The sequence below is a fragment of the Barbatula barbatula genome (assembly GCF_947034865.1).
Source record: "Barbatula barbatula genome assembly, chromosome: 13".
NCBI lineage: Eukaryota > Metazoa > Chordata > Actinopteri > Cypriniformes > Nemacheilidae > Barbatula > Barbatula barbatula.
In genome coordinates, this window is record NC_136776.1 from 18,222,871 (window position 1) to 18,246,256 (window position 23,386).

Below are 23,386 nucleotides of genomic sequence, written 5' to 3' on the forward strand. Positions count from 1 at the left end.
ACGAGATTGTTTACCATCTAAACTGAAACTTAGAGTGTCTGTAGTTCCCCAGCGATCAAACTATGATCGAGCATTCGAAGAGAACATGCATTAGCTCTACCTTGATAGTAATGGCAAGCGTGTACATTTAAACCACACCGTTGCTATAGAGAACACGTGGGGGTTATTTGTTGCTCGTGACGTTAGCTGGGTATCGAAAATTTCGTAAGAACATCTTTAATTGACTGCATGAGCATTTGTAAAAGAAAAGGAGGAACCCACAAACTTAAAGTGACTTCCCTTGAATTTGATGATGTTGATAAAGAACATAAATCAAAAGCCGTGAAAGCAGCATGAAACCGAAAGTGGAAAGGTCAGGAGTCACGCTTCGCATGCTTTTGATCAAATCTCTCTTTGTCCGTATTCTTTTTATATGCATTTTAAAATGTATGTATATATTGTTTTTCATAGATACATACATATACATATACATACAGTACATATACATACAGTATATTAAAAAACTTGTAAATGTAAAATGTACAAAAAACTATATCTCGCAAGAATCCATGCTCTAGAATCAGTTTTCTAAAATCACCTTAAATCACCATTCTAGAATCAACGATTTAGAATCAGTGTCTTGGAATCATTGTTGAAGATATATTATTGAAAATCTGATATAAAGAAACAATCATTGAACAGCTACACGGCCTCATGCTGTACTTTGTGTCTGTCAGATTCTTTTCAAGCAACAGTCTGTTTAGCAGGCGGTGGTTTAGTCGTCTTTCCACATTCAAATGATGTTACTCACAAAATTCATTGTCAAGTCATTCTGTCTTCCACAAGCACTTCATCCTTCCCGGCACAATGGACAAAAACACATTTGTATGCCCATATATAGAACAACAACATTCCATCAGAGAACCAATACAGACCGTCTCAGCAATTTCTCCCATTTCAATAGTGAGTGTGTTTCAGAAAGTCATGCCAAAAAGATCAACCAGGGTTTCTGAAACCTGAGGTCACAGCCCACCCATTATCATTGAACGAAAGGGTTTTGAACAATTGGCCCCGTCTCAGTGACACTGATGATCTTTGATCTTCCAGGATCTTCTGAGGACATGTTGGCTTTGCACTGCCAACTAAAACAAAGGGCAAATAAAGTCATCTCAGGTCAACAACAAGCGGTTTGTTCCAAATTATGACACACAGCTGTTCAGCAAAACCTTCGAAGTTATTTATGAAGGAAATTACTTCGGATATCGTTAAGCAAGTGGCAACTGCAAATTTTGATTCCAAACATTGTCACACAACCACAAGGAACAAGGCGAGACTTCCTGGAAGGCCAGGCCGCCTCCGTTTCTCCACTGCTGAACCAGCAAACAGGGATTCCCCTCCTTCTCCTGACATCCAGCAGTTGGTTCAGACGTATGCACGCTATTGATGTCTCTCTTTCTAAATGTATTTCCTTGCAAGATTAAAATACAGACTTATTCATTTGTGAACTAAGCTTAAATATTGAAGTTGCATCTTCAACTGTGGGCACCTTTAAAAAAATTGAATACATTTACAAACTCTGTCTAGTTGATTGGTTTTATCGAAAAAAATGTCAAACAGTTTATATACATATCGAACGTTATACATCGTCATATAATCCATGCATTGTGCTCAACAGGATTCTTTCATTCGTGTCATCATGTTTTTATTTTTATTTTACAGTAATTGCGACAAAAAAAAAAATCACATTTAAGTTTTTGAGAAACCTTTCACGAAACATGTTCATGCGAATGTTCTCATTTTAAATGTAGACACGCAGCAGGTGCGTACAAATAGAAAGCGCTGCGGTCGCGCCGCGCACACGGATCGGCACGAATATTTGTATAGGCGCTACAGGGCAGCATCTATATGGAAATATTTAAACTTTACAGATTTGCGAGAGCGGGTCACGTGTTCGTGTTTTCTGTGCGGTTTTAAACGCGAAATGTGAATCGCCTCTTATGTTGCGACATATATTTTTAACTGTTTGTTCACCATAGGACACATGCATGGTTTATATGTTTATATGTAACTACCCATATAACACCAATGCAGTTAAATTCACTTAACTTTCATTTACATTTTTACAGAATTTTTAAATGTATTCCGCCCACTACCATACATGAATGACCTCAGCCAACTGTGAGGTCTGTTATTCCTGAGCGAGTGTGGGGCACTTTGCCAGACTGTTCCACATGTCCCAAATTATCATGAGGTTAAAAAGTCAGAAAATCAACACTTTGATTCAGTCCGTGTTTAACAAGGCCACATATACATTTACAGGTGCCAAAAAACCAGCAATTCCTCTCTGTCCTTCCTGAATCCCACTGTTTTTTTTAACCTTTCGGCCTGACATGAACACTATAACCTACAGGCCGGCGATGCCATGATGCTTTCCAGGCCTGCGAATGGAGAATTTCACTTCTGTTCGACTTTTGGATGCGGCGGCTCTTTGCAAACCAAAGCTGCTTTGAAGCTATGCGAGGTGTCTCTGTTTGGATTGGTAGCCGAATGGGGCGAGCTTTCTGAATACTGTTTTCCACTTGTTGGGGGCTGATGTGCCAAGACAGCATAGACATTCAATGACCGGGCAAGAAACAATGACAAAAATGGCAAAATAACAGTGATTTACAGTAAGTGAGGTTAAATACAGTCAGGCCTGATGAGATGAGGGGGCAAAGCCAGCCAGAGGGGACCACCAGAAACGCATAATTTACTGTAAGTCAGCGTAAGTGTTTCCTCTATGAAACATAAGGAAAAAGATGCACCTGCGCGACAAGCTGGTGGCCACAGTCAGGAAGATGAGTAAGACTGTGCATTTGTGTGAACGCATGAGAAGGACGAGGGGAAGACAACAACAAAAATATGCACACACAAATCTCCCGACACTCCTGCTTTGTAATGAAGACTCATTATTACGACAGTGTGTCAGGTTACACCACAGAATGACATTTATTGAACCTTCCCAACCAGCATTGACGGGAAAACAGCCGACAGGCTTCAAGCGTCACTGCCAGTTTATCATGTCGAGCTTCCTGGTGCCTTTATGAGCTGTACTTTATTAAGGAGATACAGACTGACAAGGAAGAAAACACCAAACAAACAAAGAGGAAAACAGACGAAAGATATAAAATAGACGGTTATTGTCTGTTGTGTTGTAAATATTAATAAAAAATCAATACAGACAGAAAGAGAAACACACTCGCTGTTCTCGGCTGGATGTCTTTGCTAGCTTTAATAAGTATTGATCCTATTCAGACAGTGAAGACTAGGAGAGGGTTTCATTTCATATCTGACTTTTTCAATTACTGAATGTTTAATGTATGTTGCTGTTAGATACATGCATAGCTCGGTTTACTTCATTTGTGTTGTCATTCCTTTCTTTTAGCTGATTTTAGTTTATAAAATGCACATGGGTAGTTGAAAAATATACTGTTGTGTCCTATAGTGTGACACAGCAAAAAACTGAAAACAGTTAATAATAGATTTAATTTTAGATTATTATTAATAATTATTATTCATTATTAATTGTCTTTACATAATACATGTCTGTGTACTGTGCATATTAATGTTGTATTTATAAACGCATATATGTATTTATTTATATTTACTAATCGTTTAAATTATATATCAATGATTATAAATGTTTCCATTTAAATTTGTCCTTAAATATGCTTACGAATGTTTATAAATACAAAATGAATATGCACAGTACACAGACATGTATTATGTAAAAACAAACGTTTATTCTTGATACTTTGATATTTATTATTTAGACTCGTTTGACAACCCTTAATATTATTTGTTATTAAATAATATGATTAATATTCATTGTCAGTTTTTAGATTTGTTTTTGCTGTAACACTACAGGACACATTTAAACATTATTTTTTTAATTAAATGTAGGCATTTTAACAAAGGGTTTTACAAACCTGCGAAAAACAAAGCAATTCATCCAAGTAGGAGATTTCAACAATGAGTAAAAAACTTGAAATATTAAAAATTTTAAGTTTGTGGTATTATGTGGTATTAAAATTAGTATTACAAAGTAATGGGTATTGGAACTGAAACGAAAATGAGAAAGAAAGACTGGAGGAAAAGAAAGAAAGAAAGAAAGAAAGAAAAAAGAAAGAAAGGAGAGAAAGAAAGAAAAGTAAGGTGAGAAAAAAAAGAAAAGAAAGCAGGAGAGAAAGAAAGAAAGAAGATATTGGTCATTGCATTAAGTGCTATAGTTGAAGCTACCGGTTGTGAGTTTGAGAATCGAAAGCTTTTTGCATCTTATCAGTATTTTATCCTCACTCTTCCAGTAAGAGAAAAGCATCAAACTGCATCCGCCCAAAATGAGAGTCCAACACTCCTGGTCAGGGACAACGCGGGATAACCGAAATACAAAAGCAGGCTTTGCTTCACAACCAATGCAAAACATTTCGAATTCTCATGCAGCGAATATTAATAAAGTCAAATGAGCAAAAACTGTTCAATTTTACAACTTTAAAAAGTGAAAGAGAGTTTTGATTTGTGCAGTTTAACAACAACTGTGGCACGAAATCAAAAGTGAATGCAAACACTTGCACAAATGCTTTCATTCAAAAACTTTCTTACAAAGCACTACAAGCGACAGCAAAATTGCTGTCAGCTTACAAGGCAAATGCCAGAATCATCTTCATCCTCTTACAGTAAACCAGCAAGCGTTTGTCATGATGATTACTAATAGACTGACAAGACGACTGGAAACAAGCTGAACCAAAGAAAATCCACAGTGCAACATCACAAAACGACCGTCACAACAACATTTTAAACAACGGTTGCAAAAATAATGTTTAAAGATCTTCATAAGAGATTACAAGGAAACAAATATTCTTATCGCTTCAAGGAAACAATCTGAGGGAAACTAGAACATTAGGCCAGATGCCAACTTCTATTGACAATGTCAAACTTGAATTTCTCAATCTGCGAGTTTATTAATTCACGGCTTTTAATTATACTGCATGGACATTTAAGCAACAACTATGTCACGTTCTTCACTGAAAAGCAAAATAAAAAAGTTTATACGAGTGCTCTACCTTTGGTGGAGGACGTCCCAGTTGTGCATAAAACTTAGTCCAAAATTGCATGAGTGACATGTCACTGTCGTTCACCTCCACAAACTAACAAATCCTTCCATGTGCTGGAGACAGAGCCGGCATTTACAGCAGCAACATACCCTTTAACAATACAAGACGGTCAAGAACGAGAGAGCGAGAGAGAGAGAGAGAAAAAAAAACCACTCCTCCACGCAACTACAGGTACGTCTCGAGGCTGGTGAGTACGACCCCGGTAAAACGACTGACAGGTAGCGTACTGTATGTGTATGGAGGTTTATTCATATTGATTGTGGGTTAGTTCCTCATTGCTTAAGGTGGTGGAGAGGGGAGGGGAGCCATGAGAGGGGGAGGGCAGGGGAGGAGTTTTCAGGAAATGATGCTTTTGTTGGTAACTGACTAGAGTTACTGGCAGTCAAGCCCTCTTTACAGTACATGGTGTAACTCAACCGCATTTGTAGTGTAAACAGTGCAGCGCTCCCGTTCTCCTGCATTGCCTCTGTTTGAAGCTGGCAGGTCATTATTTAAAGATTATTATGTTTAGCTGCTCCCAGCTGAGTGTATTATTGTAATCCTTTCTCTGGCCTTTGTCTCCAGCCCCCATCCTGGCTGAGATACTTCATCACTTTTAAATGGAAAACAATCAAGGCTATTAGTTTTATTAAAGCGGATGAGTTCATGTGGCGCTTCACGACTCCGTAGACGTCACCTTAGCTGTAGGGCTCCGAAATATACCTTTCATTCTTAAAAAAGTGACTCGTACCCAGTTGGCTGATTTCCAAAAACGCATCATTGAAGTTACGGTAGAAAGCTTAGAATAACACCTGGGGCATCAAATCGTTTCTCGAAGACCCCTCCTCTTCCCCTAAAAAACAGAAACTTGGGTACCAGAAGGCTATTTTTGCAGTCTTTACGGAAAACGTTGTGCCATCTTAGCAGGTGTAATCAGTTTGGAGTCCAGCTGTAGCGATGGTTCATAACAGAAATCAATGTCTTCTGTCTTCACATAGTGGCTGTGAGTCTCCAATGACTGGTAGCCCCGGCAACAGAATGGCGCCTTGTTATGGTGTCATTATTGTGAATAAACTCTGACGGGCTGTGATTCAGTATTATTGGATATCAGTACAGATGAGTCATCGATTATTGGTCTGTGTTATCTTTATACGCTTCATTGAGTGGGTGGTTAGAGGAAGCAGAAATCTAGCAAAACTCATTGTTTCCTGCACAGATGCGAACAATTTTATTTTATTTACTTAGAACTTTAAGGTTCTAGGTAGGGTGTATCATTATATTTTCTATAATTGTCTATGCATGCAGATTTTGTTAAAAAGATGTATGAGTATTATAAATTATTTAACATTAAAGCGATAGTACACCCAAAAACGAAAATTCTGTCATGAATTACTCACTCTCTAGTTGTTAGAAACTGCATATATTTCTTTGTTCTGTTGTACACAGAGAAATATATTTGCAAAAATGTTAGGAACTGAGATTTCTGGGGCACCATTTACTACATCGTAGAAAATGTTTAAATGGTTGTCAAAGGAGCCACAGAACTGTTTATTTTCCTAAATTCCTCAAAATATAAGCTTCAACAAAACAAAAAAAGATATATGATTATTTCTACTATGGTGATCAATGGTTCCACAGAAAACAAAAAAATCTTTCTTTGTTTTCAACCAGCAAAGAAATGTAGACAGCTATAACGAAAAGCTGGTTATGTGACATACCCGGGTACGTTTTCTGATAACCTCAGCTTTCGGTTCCAAAAACGGACATAAATTTCAGGGTATGCAAGTAAAACTACTCTCTGAGGATAACCTGCACCGGAGCAGATTATGTTCCAGGTTTAGTTGATTTAAGGAAATGTTACTAGGCTTCAGGGTTTGTCTGCGCATGTGTGCGCTTTTGATGAAATTATTAATCTGTTATTATTAAACTCCTTTTTAAACTCGTTTTTTGCATTTTTATTGACAACTGTTTATATTTTGAATTAGGTTTATTAAACCATCTCCAAATATCACGGAATGTATATGAAAACCTTACGATTTTCAACAGTTGAAGGACGGTAATAGTATTTAAGAAGTATTTTAACTGCAGAAAGATTTTACTGAGCAATTGCATTTCATTACTCTTGTCCACTTCTAAGGAGATATTATATTTGATGCAAGGATAGTTGTGGCCTTATGGTCAGAGAGCCAGACTTAAAACTCAAAGGTCGCAAGTTCGATTCCCAGGCTGGAAGGTTTCCAAGGCTTTATTAGGTGACCCCAATGGGATCACCTATGGCATACTGTTCACATATTTAAACTCTTATCATAACGGGGTTAACCAACCCTGGGCTCAGGGTTTAGCTGGCGAGAAGTTAACCCTGCTTTACGGAATACACCCCAGGTTTGGAACAACTTGTGGATGAGTAATAAATCGACAGAATGTTCCTGTTTGTGAGAACTATCCCTTTAAACAGCTTTCATAAATACTGATCAAATATTACTTCATGCTAGTTTATGTTAACTTTTTTAACATACAACTAAAGATAAAACATCAGAAAGATGCTCCTGACGCAACTTGATGTTAACTGGAAACATGAACGCAAAAGGTCAGTCCAGAAACGACATCATGCATTTTCTTAAAATGGGTCATTTAGTGGCGGGCCATATATGGGTCAAAAAAGACTCATATATGTGTTTCAGTGGACAGGTCATAAATGAATGCATGCTTGAGTGTTTCCGTTAAAACAGTACATCCTAAATCATACATTTGTTCATTTAATATCCAAGAACATAAAACAGGAAAGGTGAATACATCTAAATTTCCAAAAAACAATCTTCAAATGTGCTTAGTTAACCAAGGCTTTGACGTTTCCTCTAAAATCCACTGACGGCAATTCGTTCGTAACTACCTTGCACTTTTTTAATGTCTTAATGATTCTCTCCGTAGTGATCGAAGGTTTAAACCGCTTATGAAAAAAGACCTTCTAGTCGAAGACGTCGATGATGTATGCACTGCAAACATGTATATGTTAGGTGTATGCAAAAGCAAATAGGTCTTTCAGCTTTGCTCTTGTTTTTGTGGTCAGCCTGTGGTTTTACGTTCTCTGGAGTAGTAGAGTTCAGGTAAACGCGCTCTCTTTTAAGTTTGTAAAGCACTTGTGCTTCCAGTTCACTTTTATCAGAGAGAAAAATCTTTTTAATTAAATGCCTTCAGAATCGAGGTACATTTTTATAGCATCCAAAAAAACTTCACAAGACACAACACTCAAATAAATCTATCTGGAGGGTTTTACCATGCATGCACACGTCTAGCATCTAAAGCACAGCATCGTTTTTAATAAACTTATTTGAATTTTTCGAAATGCTAATTATTCTAGTCGGCACTGCAATAGTCTCCCAGTCCCCTCATATAACCCTTCTTTAACCAAAGCTATCTGAATCTCAAATAAAGCAGATGGCTGTGGGTGAGAAGACATAAGATTTGCGGCCTGTCTTTATTTTGATTCTACTGTCGCACATCCTGTAAACAAACACTTGTGCCTCTAAGCAAAAAGAGGAAATTCTGAAAGAGCTTCACATGATGAGGAACTACATCCTGAACGAACTCTAAGCGCTGCCAGTGTATATACTGCACAGAATGAGTTGCCGATACAAATTCTTTCAGCACTCGATTGGGCCAGCAGGTCAAATAATATATTTACTTATATTACTTAATATACTGTATAACTTGCATAAATACAAAATTATAATGCAACTATATCAAAGCTATAAATTCGTACACACACACACTTTTGTTCAAAAACCGAACATAACCAATTTGTTATTTGATTCCTATGTCATCTTCTTAACTCTGACAAACCTAAATTCATTCAATATCACCGTCAAATAGACAGGACTCACAACAACGTTTGAAATGCCAAACCACAGAAAACCAAATATTCCACAATCCGCTGCGACAACACACCAGAGTTCTGTCTACAGGTCCAAAACTCTCACAGTGGACTACAGGGCTGTGGAATTAATCAAAATCGTCAATTTTGGCCTTCAATAATTACAAAAACGAAATAATTATTATAATTGTACTATTGCATTTGCAAGAATCCTCTCTTTTCTTGAGGCACACCCATTCAGGTTCAGCTGTGCTATTTATTTCCATTTATTGTTCAGTTGAATTCAGTTTAAAAGACTATTTAAAAACAAATTCTATGTTATTTCAAAAGTCTGTGAGTGATCGTGTTAAATAATCGTGATCACAATCATGGTTATTTTGGCCAATATTGAGATTTTTGTCAAAATCGAGCAGCCCTACATTGGACATGGGGCCATCATTATTGCTTCGATCTGAATGGATACTGAGGCAAATTCTCGTCTCCCGTAAGGCAGACGGCAGGCTGATGTGATTCCTCTCGCTCTAGATGTTCACGACCTCAAAATTTCTATTTTCTTAGTGTCCATATACTGTAACACAGAGGTTCACCCACAGCAGCGGGATGCCATGACTATGTTGTATGTTAAAGTTCAGATATTCTGAAGAAAAGCATGGCATTAACCACAACAGAGAACATCTAATCTTACTCATCACATCATTAACCTTTCTTCAGTCTGAATCAGCCAGACAGAGTTCAACCCTGAGTTGTGACCAATAGACTTCAGCAATAATTGTATTAATTATTCAGCCCTTCCTAATAGTTTCATGAGGGGTCCCCGGTTTTCAAGCCCCCCCAAAAAAGATCTTTCCAATCCATCACAAAAGTAAATTCTTCTAAAGGAATGAGTTTGTGTAAATCATATACACCTGGGATTACATTTTAATATATCATAAATGTTCTGAACATTATCTGCTGTTAAATCTACAATTCCTCCATTTAAAATCAAATTAGTTATTTGTTAAACTTTCCACCCCTGACTTTTTTAGGTGACGTCACGCCTTGTTGTTCTTTTTTCATTTACTCCATTGAGACTGAAATAGGTTTATCTATTTAGGTAATGTTCCTGTTACAAGTAAACTTAGCTACGTTGAGGCGGTACCCCAAAGCCATGAATGATTTCATCACAGCGTGACGATTACAGCGCCACCCGGAGCTATTATATTTTCTACTGGTGTCCAACTCCTACACACACAATGTGAGAGAGAGCCACGAGTGTAAACTAATCCGCTCTAGTCTGCTCTCCCAGTCTTACGCGAGGGTCGGCGGGGCACGTCTGTCTGTGGAACAAACCCCTTTACGTTCCACTTACAGGTGCGGGATCGCAGGTCTGAACGTGACTAAAATAAGGTGTGACGCTGAAGTGAATAAGTGTAGCCCATAAAAGAAATGCATTACAGACACATGCAGTGTCTTATGGTGTGTCCAGTCCGGGCAGCTGCTGTTCTTGTAAAAGAACAGCATTTGTTGGTCTTGTGGAAATGAAAGTAGAAGTGTGAGTTTAATAATAGAGAGATATCAACCTGACAACCATAATTTGCATTAAAGGCAAAGAGTGTCATTTTTTATTCAACCTGGCCAAAACTACTTTTCTTTAATGAAATAACACACACAGAAAAGTATCAAAGAAATCTCAATAACAAGCTTTGTGAGATGACAAACACACACTCTGTTCAAAGACCATCCTCCCTGTCTTTTTCAACTACGTCACGATGATATCATCAACGCTTCAGGATACAAATTCCCACAAAGGCCTACCTGGAAGAAGTCTCCGTTCCGAGGTAAGGCAAAGCTGGAGAAGTCAAAGTCATTGGAGCTGTTGTGAAAGGCATCGGTGAGCATCTCTGATGTGCCGCTGAGCATGTGTTGCCTGAGAAACGAGCAAACATGTGAGCACATGGTGATGGTTTGGGGTGGTCACATCTACAGACTGTAATATAACAGGATTGCATAGATCGAGAAGTTTGGGGATGTATCGTGATAGCAAAAAAAGGAAGAAGGAAATTTGCTTCTTTGAGTCATTTACCAAATACAGATGCTTAGTTAGCTATATTGTGACCAAAATAAGTTGAGTAGTGTAAAATACATATATTCAAGTTTTTTACTTATTTGTTTAAAAATAACACATTCAAATGGCTGACATAGTGGTACCTTTGTCATATTCGAACATAAATCACAAATATTGTGAAAAACTCTTTTTAAATTCATAGGCCGAACTTGGAAGACATAATAAGATTCACTTTAGACCTTTTTACGCTTTTTCCAGATCGTTCACAAATAGTGTACCAAGTAAACAAACAGTGGATCACCACAGTGAATTAAACACATCACCACATCTATACCGTAACGTACCCCCACCACCATTAACAGCAGTAGTTAACATGCAAACTGCATCATGTGATATTCATTCATTAACTGACTTACGAGTCACGCCTGTGTCATGTGACACCGACTTTCAGTTCTCTTTCACGTCAGTCTGTGGGAAATCACATAAGATTTCAGGAAGCTTTGGCTTTTTTTGGCACTTTGGCTTCTTTTTGTAAGATTTACAGCTTTTGAGAAGAAGATCATTCATTTGAATGTTTTCTTTAAGTTCAACAAGATGATTTGGGAAAAATGTACAACCATTAATATATTTAAACGTGTACCGGTATATATATATCAGTGGCGATCGGTGCCTCCTCTTTAGGGGAAGCAGGAATTCAAAATATGAGTTCAGCCCGTCATGCAAGTGGCAAGTCATGTCAAAATACTGTATGTGTTCGGCGCGTCAGGTGAACCTATGTGCATCGCACATCATGTCAGAATACGTGCCGGGTGCAGACACGTCAAAAGGGTTTAAGATAAAAGAGATGCTCATGTTTGCTTGATACTCGCTTAGTCTCATGTGTGATCAGATTTAAGTGTTAAGATAGTGTCTTGCCAGTATCTCGTGAACACAACAGCTATTTGATCATAAACACTTTCGTGCGTGATGCACATAGGTTCATACTTGATGCACATAGGTTCACCTGACATGCTGAACACGTATTTTGACATGACTTGCCACTTACATGACAGGCTGAACTCATATTTTAAATTCCTGCTTCCTCCAAAAGAGGAGGCACGGATCGTCATATTAAAACATTAAATGTTTATTATGCAAAGAATTCAGCCAGAAATGTATTTTTATTATTTTTCCATTAAGATTCAAGATTATTAAATTATTGGTTATTATTGTTAGTTTCCCCGTCCCCATAGCCATAGTTACATCAGCATTTTTGTTCAGAATAATTTGCACTAATAGATTATGCGCAATAATCCCAGGGAATTTTTTAAGAAATAAACAATACTTTTCTGTGAATTGTAGACCAGCACATTTGAGCCGTTCTCTAAAAAAACTATGATAAAAAACAACTCCAGAGGTTATATGGAAATCCCCCTCTTGTGATATTGCACCGCAGTCTTGGCACATTGACTCAGGCAAATTCCATCAACACAATATAATTTGCTCAGCTCTGTAACCTCTGGAATACTCAAGCTATCCCACAATGCCCCATGCCTGCCCTGTGCAATCTTATCCTTCTGAGAAAAATCTCTCCTATCCTTTTTCAGAAGCAACAGCTGAATAAAACAGAATATGAAATTATTTCACGATAAATATAGACCAGGAAATAAATGTCTGTCTCCTTTCGACAGTTTGATGATTATCCAAGAAGCATCATGTAGTAACGACAAAGCTAGCAACGTTGTGACTGATGTAGCCCGTCTCGACCACACCTAAACACAGACACCATTCATTGTTGTTTAATGATTGCAAACAAAAGTGCCTTCTTTTAAAAACAAAACACAATCTTGTAATTTTATCCCAACCTCAAATTCTATGGAGTCCCCCCTTCCTGTTCCTTTGATCTGGCACTGATGGGGGAAACTTAATATGATAGCTGGAGAACAGATACATTAGCATTTGCTATATTGTTGGTTATCAACTATGGTGTCGTGTTATGAAAGATCATAACATGAAGGCATACTAAAAACTGTTTTATATTTTCCTATTCTGTATTTTGTTTAAATTAAGATTTACTAATTGAAGGCGATGGCATGTGAACGTATCGTGTTGTTTTTCCACCCAAGTAGTGGGCGGACAGGATGTAGCACTGACGCTAGCATCGACCGCAAACTGTTATTCTTTCTAAAACCGAGACCCTTATTTTGTTGTTTAAAAGGCTTCGACCTTTGCACACATATATCTCGTCCTCCCACTTTTTCTGTGCCCATACTGCTTTGACGAATCATTACTGCGTTCTATAAATATTCAGAGGACTTCCTGCAGTGATTGTAAACAAAGCATGTGCGATGTGGAGCAGGCAAGTTCATTCTAGTGACCTTTGATCTGAATCCAGAGGCAATGAAGGGTGAAAAGAGCTGACTGAATTACCTCAGCTGTACAGAAGCGCAATGCACACATTACACCCAAGTTAAGAAAGGCCAATGCAGTGGATATACATTAAAACATTTAAAAACTAAAATGGTAATTTTTGTTTCAAATTTCTATATCAGTTAACAAAAATGTCTTTGTTTGACTTGCCTGTGTTACATTAGACTTGTGGAGTTGCAGCTGGGAATTTACTTATAGTTCAAATGCTAATGTTTTTCAAAGTGGCCGTTTGTGCAACCAGGTCACACCATTTCTAAATAAATTTCTGGGAAAAACATTTATGACTACCAAAGGCCTAAAGGTTTGATTAAAGCTGCTGGTGAAGAACCCATCATATGTCGAGTCAGGATGTCAATAAAATATTTTTTTGCAATAATAAAGCACAATAATAAAAGGAACATATGTTGAGAGCGAAATAAATTTCTGTTTTGATTTTAAGATTTTTTTTATGGTTAGTAAATTACTTCAAGCATCCTCCGTTGTTATGATTGGACAGACGTCTAGGTACTTACTGGTTATCGGATTGCAAGGGACAAGGCAAGCTGTAATTTTGTTGCGCGAGGGTCCAAGGGTTGTTGGAGAAAACATGGGGCTGAAAAAGAGGAAGTCAAATGTTTAAAGGTGGTGCCCAACATAGAATTCAGAATCTGTAGTTCTGTTAAATGTAAAAATTTTCTTTTAAGTAAATCCCCTTCATTTTCAAAAACGCTATTTGAACAGCGATGACATCATTCTTCTTCATTTCATTTCAAATATTTACCTTGTTTTCCCCTTTCGAAGAGTGTTTTCCCATGCAAAATAAGACAACTGTGTTCTGATGTAAGAAGAAAAAGCTGCATCTCTTTGAATGCGCTTTTTAGACTGTTAAAATGATCCTTCACCACAAAGACGTCATGATGTCACCCACACACCCACCAAAAGCTTGAGGTTTTGTCTGATAAAGGTGCGAGAATCAAAGCGACTGACCAGAGTTAAACTGGTGACGAACATTACAATTTTGTAGTTTTGAGATTTGAGATTGAGAGAAGATTTGCGATTGCATCATATATTCAAGCATTTTAACAAAGCATTTAATCTTGTCGGCGTACTAATTCTGGGGGATTATGGGGGGTGGTAGAGCAGGATCTAAAATGGTATATGAAATTATGAGTTTGAGTCCCACAAAGACAACATTTCAACAATTTGTACCGTTCCACTATACGATAAAAGCAACACCTTCTAACAGAACGTGACATTTTTCCAAGTAAAGCATGTACAGGCCTAATTTTCTCAATTATAATTGTTCTCAAACGTATTCTAGCGCACATAAAATAAAAGACAAATTGAGGTGGTTACCATAGAGGGGGTCATGATGAACCCTCCCGTTTCCAGGTGAAGTCCTTCTGAATGAGAGTAGCTTTGCCCGTCCATGGCAGGCGGAATGGAGAGAGAGGGCATTAGACTGCAGTACTGTACATTACGGTCGAAGCCCACGCTGTAAACTTGAACGAGCTGGTCAGCGTCTCCTCACCATGACCTGAGGGGACAAACACAGGAGACAGTGAAAGGAGAGACTTAACAGTGGAAAACAAGTGGGCGAGTGAAAAGGTTTAGTTATGCTGTCAGCGTTAAGATTCCCAACACCGATTCATATGTGAGAAATACCCCCGAATGGTGAGAACTTAACTGACACAAAACTGATAACATTTACAGTATAAAGTATGTGGACAGACTGGAGCCATGCACTCACACAGAGCGTCACAATGTCCTTTTTTAAAGGGGTAGTTCTTCCAAAATAAAATTATGATAATTATGATAGAAACCGCTATGACTTCCTAAATTTCGTGGGACGTTAAAGGAGAAAAGTCTAATGAAGAGCACTGGGCACTTTTTTAGTCTAATGAAGGTAAATGAGGATCTTGGAATTCAAGCTAAAATTGCATGACACCTTGCTTGGACACTTTCTTGTCATACAGTCATACAGCATAGCAACGTGACGATGGGGAGGACAAAAGCATCTTTTCTGGTTAAACCGTTTAAGCACCACAATAATGAATAACTGCGATACTTAAAGGGAAAAAACAGTAAACAAAGCGCTTTTTACTTTATCTTTAGCAACACAGCCACACCTCTTCTCTTCTTTCTGACATCTGACTATGCTCACATTCTCAGAAGTCTTTGTTGCATCCATATTTCTGGCTCACACCGTGGAGTGCCAGTCAATGCAGCCCAGTAAGAGGAGGTGTCCATCTCTCTAACCCCCTGCCACAATGCACAATCAATACTGATTACTATTTCCCAAATGTCCTCTTCCAGTAAAGCACCATCATCTTTACTGGAACGCAGGGAAAAAAGACGAGAAAGCACCCAGGATAGAGGTTTTCAAAGGCATACATGGTTTTATTTTATATAATGACCCAGATAAAAACCGCAAAACGGGTCTATTGAGGGCTGATTAACAAAGCTGGGGAAGGTTTAGCGAAATGACAAGGAAGCACTTAAAATGGGCCCAATGCATGAGAGAAAAGGGGAATTCCATTTGAAGGGAAGAAAATCCTTCGGTTTGGCTTTCAAAAACCACCCAAGCAACATGACCAAATCTAACATTTCAGGTCAAAACAACATCCTCGCTTTTCCAAAGATTGTTAAGCACATTGGAAACCTTCAATGTTTCGTGGGTGGCCCCGGTATGAGTTTTAAACCTGAGGAGATAAATTGTGACCTCAACTTGTGAAAGTTGCACAGGGTTCCCTGCGGCACGAGACCTGTGATGGTTGCCACATGCATTCCTTTAATCTTCTCTGATCTACAGTTGCCCGCCACCTCTGTTCTCCACTGAAGGCCACAGCGCCGTCCCTCAGGGGGTGACATTAACAGGAGAGATTTACATTCTTGGAACGTTCAAAAGTTTAAAATGCATAATTTGAGGAAAAAAGACTTGCGGCACGGTCTGGCTTATCTTCTAGAGAGCATTACCGAGCAGGGGTTTCCCGATGCTTCCGCAGACTCTCTTTCTTAAGGGCAGTGCTTGCTTTCTGATGCATCACGGTGAGCATGACAACAGGCAACATGAGCACATGGAAGTCATCCCTTACCGTGTGATGGTGATAATCTGCTTTGGGAGGGCTCACGAGGACAAGCGGAAGGCTCCTGATTTCATAAGCTCAGGGTTTCCTGAGATGTTCTATAGTTTACCCACAATGTCCTGATGAGGAAATCATCTGCATAGAAGTCATTCTGTATCAGAATTACTTTCTCAAATTAAATATTAAAGGGAGTTAAACATATTGAACAGACCACTAAGTGAGGTTATGGGCTTTTATAAAACGTTTCACAAATAGGGTGCAATAGGGTATTTTATATTGCGGCAAAATAAAAAGGTCACAGATTTGTCTATTTTGTGTTTGTGTTCCGTCCCACCCCTCCGTCACTGTATATAGGCTCAGGCGGACTACTGTTCTCATGCTACATGGTTAGGGAGGGCCAAAAGAGCAGGCTTTTGAGTGAGTTAACTCAACTGGTCACAGAGACCGTCGTGTTATGACTATAACAGGTTTCACATGACTGGCTGAGAAAGCCCAGCGTTGGAACTTGCGGCAGACGTTCCCGAGGGATACAGAAAAATCATGCTGACACTTGTTGGGAAAGAGTCGATGCTAATGGCATTAGAGAAACAAACGAAGCATGCTAAGAGCTTCCAAACGTGTTTGCCATGGCAAAGCCAGACACATTGATTTGGAGATTAAATATTCAAGAGGGGAAAAAGTTACACCGCTCATGCCGACACATTCAAAACACTGCAAGATTAATGACGTATTGGGGGAAAAAACTATTTACTTTTCAAGGCGCTGCATTCCTCCCCGTTGGATTTACAAAATGGAATTGTAAAAGAAATATCCTTAACACTCCTCTCATGGCCTGCTTATAACCATATGCTTTTCTGCTTATTAAAAGTATATATTAGGCACAATTGCTTTAATTATGGTGGCAAAATATAATAAAAGTCACAAGATTCAAAGTCGAAACAAAACAATACAGATTGTTCTGGATTTCTGTGAATCATCTTAAAAGCTGGAGGCAACCGGTAACCATGGCAGAAATAATAATCCAGATGACTCATTCAGAAGAACACACGCACTAAGCAGGAAGTACTTTGATTCTATCCAGCCTATTTGTGCGCAGGCAACATTGTCTGTTTGGGTGGGACATTTGTTATTATCGAGCATCAACAGACTCAATGTTATGGAGCCATTATGAGTCACATATGCTTTCAGTTCATTGAGGGAGAATGACCTCTCAGAGGTTTACCCATGCCATTCAGACGTACGATCAATGGACAGTGTTCAAAGCCAGACTTTGTTTAATGGCACTGTATTAAAGGATGTGATAAGCTGGTGGCTTCTTTCAACAGGTGCAATAGATCTGTTATAAGATAGTGACAAAGGAAATAACCGTGTTGAAAATGATAGAGCAATTTGGAGGCTTGGTACATATTTAAAGGATTGTTCACCCGAAAATATATATGATTTTATCATTTACTCAAACTTGTATAACTTTCTTTGCAGAACACAAGAAAATATTTTTTGAAAAATGTTGGTTTCATTGTATGGACACAGAATCACTCAGACATTTCTCAAAATATCTTAATTTGTGCTCTACAGATTAAAGAGTCGTGAACAGGTTTAGATTGACATTGTAAAGAACAAATGATGACAAAAATATTTGGGAATGAACTATCCCTTTAAGCTGTGGTGCTCTGTCCCACATTTATTAAGTTGTTCTTTTCTTTTCGTTTATTTTATTTATCCTTTCCTAAAATGATAAAAGAGCACTACTTTCATATCCCAAAAGAGTGTTTAAACTTCTCAGTAGAACCAACGAACAAATTGTCAAGGGCTCATATGTAGATGTCTTAAAATAATCCTTTTCTTTCTTTTACCACATATCATTTCGTTTACCGGTCTTTCAGCTGTATTGCTGTCAGTTGCCGCCCTCTTATACAGCGTCCCAGTTCCATTGCATCCCGGGCGACACCAGTCGGCCCAACATTTCCGCACTAGGTCAGGGAACCAACGCTTAACCACGAAGTCTAAACCGCTTCCAGTTAAACTAAAAGACAGGGTGGCTGGTACAGATCTAGGGCCGTGCAAAAATATTGATACATGCAACTATCGCAATCTTTTTTTTGCCGATAGTGATACTATCTATATATTTTTTTAATCATGTCATACACATGCACTGCCATGCATTAGCCAAAACATTTATTCCAAAAAGTAACAATGACATTTATTGTGCTTTCATGGATTTTATGGACCAGTGCATTTACAGCACGGATGAACCAGGGATTTTATACTGCCCATGTTCATTGTTTTAACTGTAATGCACCGCGACAGCGAAGTGAATTGCGTGACCCACCTTATTCCCCTGTGATGCCCACTTGAGGGGCGCAAACCACAGTTTGGGAACCCAAACCTCCCATTTAAAGGTCCATGCATAGCACAACATGGCCCCTCTGCAGAGGTAAGGGATATTTTACCCTACTCCTTACAGAAAACCCAAGGTGGTGCACAGAATGTTGTATTTCTGGCTCTACTTTTTACATTTTCTATTTAAAGTATTGCAATATATCGCAAATGTGTATGGTTTTGAAATACATAGCAATATATTGTATCGCGATCCATTGATCGTGATATTTATCATATCGGGACGACTTGCCAATAGACAGCCCTATACAGATCCACAGTGTAGTGGCCAAACGAACCACATACATTTCCTGGACTGGCGTCGAAACCTAGAACAGGCATAATTCAATGTGATACAAAGGAAAAATATGACATAACAATATATAGTAAAAATGACAACATTAAACAACTGTATTTTCAAAATTGAGTCAGCTAGTTTTAGGTCTGTAAAGATGTCTTTACCTCATGTACATCTGACTTCATCTTAGAGGTCTTTGTTCTTGAAGAAAGACCTGATTGTACTGCATTTGATGAAGTGATTAGATACAAGAAAAAAAGGGGTTCCTTGACTTCACAAGCGCTGAGAGAAACTGACAGGCAGGCCAGCAATGGGAAATCTGGGGGTGGCCAAAAACACCACAAGCCTCTTTCTGACCTCCCAAGCTCCCTCATCAAAAAGTCCTTCCTCCTATGAACAATACCACATGCGACAAGCTAATTCACATCACTGAGACATGAGTGCCAAACGGCATTAACTCAAAGAATTATGCAAATCAGATAACAGCGCAAAATAAAAAGAATCTGTGCAGAACGCACTGAAATTGCTTATCTTGTTAGCTTGCAACAGACTGATGTAATCGGCCTTACTTTATTGTGACTTACAGCATCACGTCAATATTAAGACCAGTATCTGCCGTAGTATTGCCTGCTTATAACTTTTTATTTCCAAGGGCTTTAACCTTGGAACGATTCCCTGAAATCTACCTCGAGGACCAACTTCGCAGCAAGTACACGGATCACTAATCCAGCGTTTTAAAGAGAGACGGTGGAGGTTCATGTCACAAGTAATTCTGTCGTACGTGCTCTTCCTATCAGCGCCAAACATTTCTTGATAGCACATTCCACAGCTTTCTGGGTTTTGGGCTCTAGCTGCGCTGCAGAAAAAAGAGTTAAAGAGACTTATCAGTAGTTAAACAACAGAAAAAAATAAAATGAGGGGCTCAAAAAAGAGAGAGAGCTTCAGGTTGAGATAGCGGAACGGAAGTAGGGAGGGTTCAGAGGCGGTGTCCTTGGCCACTATCTTGACTAAAATCACAGAGGGTAGAAAGCTCCCTAACTCTGTATGGAACAAAACAGCTTTGTTCACCGAACTAGGAACTAGCTGTTTGAATTACATAGAAGGCTCTGTGCCAAAACTAACACGGGAACATAGCTAATAAATAACCAGTAACATGGCCTAATAAGCATGTAAATATGTCGCATTTTAAGATCAAAGTTTGTATTAGGACGACAAAGAAATGTTTTCCTCATATTTTAACTTAAAATCTAAAAGAAAAAAACAAGAGATTGTATAAGCATTAGAAGAAAAATGTCACCGTGATTTTGTATGTAATTGTGATTTATTTTTAAATCCTAAAATCCCCAAAACAGGCCAATACACATGTTTGCTTTGCAAAATATAAAATGTTATATTTTGTGCCCAATACAACTTGACTGAGATTCCCCTTTTACACATTTGGACAAAGGTTTGTTTGACAAATCTGCGTGTCTCTGCAAAAGGAAAACGCTTGCTTTTGTTTCCCTATTAAAAGCCAAGTGATGTCAGTTTGCGTCATTCACTGGAGAACAAGAGGCATAATGAGTCGCTGTACACCGCTGCCGAAAAAAAAAGAAAACCTAATAGGAATAAGTTTGCATTCCGCAATAAAACAACCAAATCATGTCATATCTGACCAAAAAGGCCCTTATCGTCCATAATACGTACAATATATAAAGCATAATAACTACTATACTTGACTTCTGCAAAAGCCTGCTGGTCCCAATTTCCATGGAAGGGTTATGTTACACGAAAGCAATTCCGTGGAAACATCAGCTACATGATCGACGGCTGACAAATAAGACTAAATCGCACAGCTTTATGACACAATTATGAGACATATGAGCATTGTTTTATTAGTGGTCTGGGGAAACAACACCTGGATACTAAACAAAACAACAAAGGGTGATGTATTTTACACTATATGCTGGGACAAGCACAGCTGTAGGCGAAGGGTTTACACATTTGGTTTCATTATCACTCATCTCTTATTATTTAAGCCCATTTCAATTAAGTAAACATAAAGTGTCACTTTATAGTTTCTGCCGTACATTAGAGATACATATAACGCATAACAGTTACGTAAATGCGAAGCTAATCTCTGGGTTTACTACAGTAACCGTATTGTTTACTATGATATTTATAGTAAAACATGTAAAATTGTCTCACTTCAGCAAGCGTATTAAACATGGCGTTTGTTGTAAAACCGTGGAGATATCCATAGGCCAACAATATTAGGTTCATATTCATAAGGGTATGACGTCACGTAAAGTTTAAAGCGACTCGAATTAAAACAGAAAGTAACTCAGTAACTTCCAGGGAACGGCAAATGACAGTCAACAAGTCCAAAAAAATGAGTTATTTAACAGATAAAACGACAAGTCGGAACTACTAACTTTCAGATGCGTTATGTCACACAAAAAGTTAAACTAGTTCGACAAAACACACAAACCCCTGTAAACTCTTCACAGCATTTCATAACGTCACCCAGCATTAAAACTAACAACTTTACACCTTTCTATATTTATTAATAACAAAAAAACACGACGTCAAGAAACAAGTTTGTCGTCAGTTTGAAGTTTGCGTAACCGGTAAAACAACCCAATACACAGAAGCGCTCTGACAGGAATAACGTTACTCAACTTTTCCTCTAATATTGTGACTTTCACACTTACCTTTCAACAAAAAAGCGCTTGAATAGATTTCCCTTGACTTCTTTTACCGTTTGACACCTTTTAAAAAGTCAAAAGGAGAGTATGAGACCTAAAAAGAGGATCGCGGGCGGTGTTTCGTCTCAGGCCGTCAGTCATAAAGCCATGTTAAAGTGAAAGCCGATACTTCCGCGGGTGCCTTCACTGACACGTCTAGAATATGACGCATCTCGCGCCGTCAACAACTACTAGCGACGCGACGCATCTGAGAGGTTTCTGACGTCAACGCCGATTCGACCAATCGCAGAGTTTGACAGAAGGGAAGGGAAACATTCCTGCCTGTCGCGTTTTTAAAAGCAGGTAGACAGGGCGTTTGAAAGCAAATGACGTATACAATTACAAAAGTTTAGAAAGAACATACAATATTTGCGGGTTAACAGAATGCTTTTGGAGAAAGACATATGTGAAATGGTTATTTAATTGTGTAAACGTATGACACGAGAGTTTGGGGGTTTTAAGGAAAACTTTGGTAAATATTCAGTATGTATCTCTTTGGTTGTGGCGCCCCCTATTGGATATATCACAAACTGGGAAAGCTCTAGACGACATTCACGTTCGTGTCTGTATGAATAAGTGAATAAAGTAAATAGATAAAGCAGTTTAAAGTATGTTTAGCAATACACGTGTGCCTTAAAGAGGCGTGAATTCTAATAATTTTGCAAAAACGGTCTTTGAGAATGTATAATTCAAGTTAAACCACATTACTATGAAGTTTCGTGAGGGTCGGAGGTGGCTGTTGAACGCTGTTCAAATGGGGCCTTTGACACATGGATTGGTTTGTGCTTTTAAAATGCTCAATGAATCTTGGCCTCTTTGAGATTATTGTACTGCTATAGTTTAGACGATTATAAAAGGGATATTTCACCCAAAAATGAAAATTCTGTCATCATTTACTCATAGTTGATCCAGGGTATGCATTTCTTAGTTCTGATAAACACAGAGAAAGATATTTGGAAAAATGCTTGTAACAGATATCAACACCCATCGACCCCCAAAGCAGGAAAAATTACTTAATCTTTTTTACACAACACAAAAGAAGATATTTTGAAGAATGTAGGACAGCAAACGGTTCTGGGGCACTTTTGACAACCGTAATTTTTTTCCTACCGTGGTAGTCAATGGGTGTTGAGATCTGTTTGTTTATAAGCATTATTCCAAATATCTTTCTCTGTGTTCGTCAGAACAAAGCCATTTATACACATTAGGAACAACGCGAAGGTGAGTAACTGATGACAGAATTTTCATTTTGGAGTGAAGTCTCATTTTAAGTACTTTTAAAACTCCTTAAAGTCCAGAAACAGGTTTTAATCCTCTCTGAGATTTATGGTTTAAGCGGACCCTGGTTGTAATAGTGTGAACTGCCCCTACATTGCTGTAGCGCTCCATACATGTTTATTTACAGGTTTTTATTAAATGTACCCTAGTTTATTGCAGTTTGGCATTTTATTAAAACATGTAAAGCACATTTGATATAGATTATATTAAA

The 23,386-nt window shown here is 38.3% G+C and overlaps 1 protein-coding gene across 2 annotated transcripts in view; it reads right to left on the minus strand.

The window, feature by feature from the left end:
* The window catches only part of sbno2b (strawberry notch homolog 2b), a 34,416-nt gene extending 12,354 nt beyond the window's left edge, over positions 1–22,062 (minus strand). The window contains exons 1-4 of one of the 2 annotated variants that reach the window (XM_079471663.1): positions 21,865–22,062; positions 14,768–14,948; positions 13,945–14,024; positions 10,774–10,885 (exon numbers count right to left, since the gene is read on the minus strand). In XM_079471663.1, coding sequence (XP_079327789.1) covers positions 10,774–10,885; positions 13,945–14,024; positions 14,768–14,869 — 294 coding nt within the window. In that variant the 5' untranslated portion in view covers positions 14,870–14,948; positions 21,865–22,062. Of the gene's footprint in view, positions 1–5,078; positions 5,391–10,773; positions 10,886–13,944; positions 14,025–14,767; positions 14,949–21,864 lie in introns of those variants that run through there. The other variant, XM_079471664.1, reaches the window with a different exon arrangement.
* Positions 22,063–23,386: the final 1,324 nt, after the last annotated feature.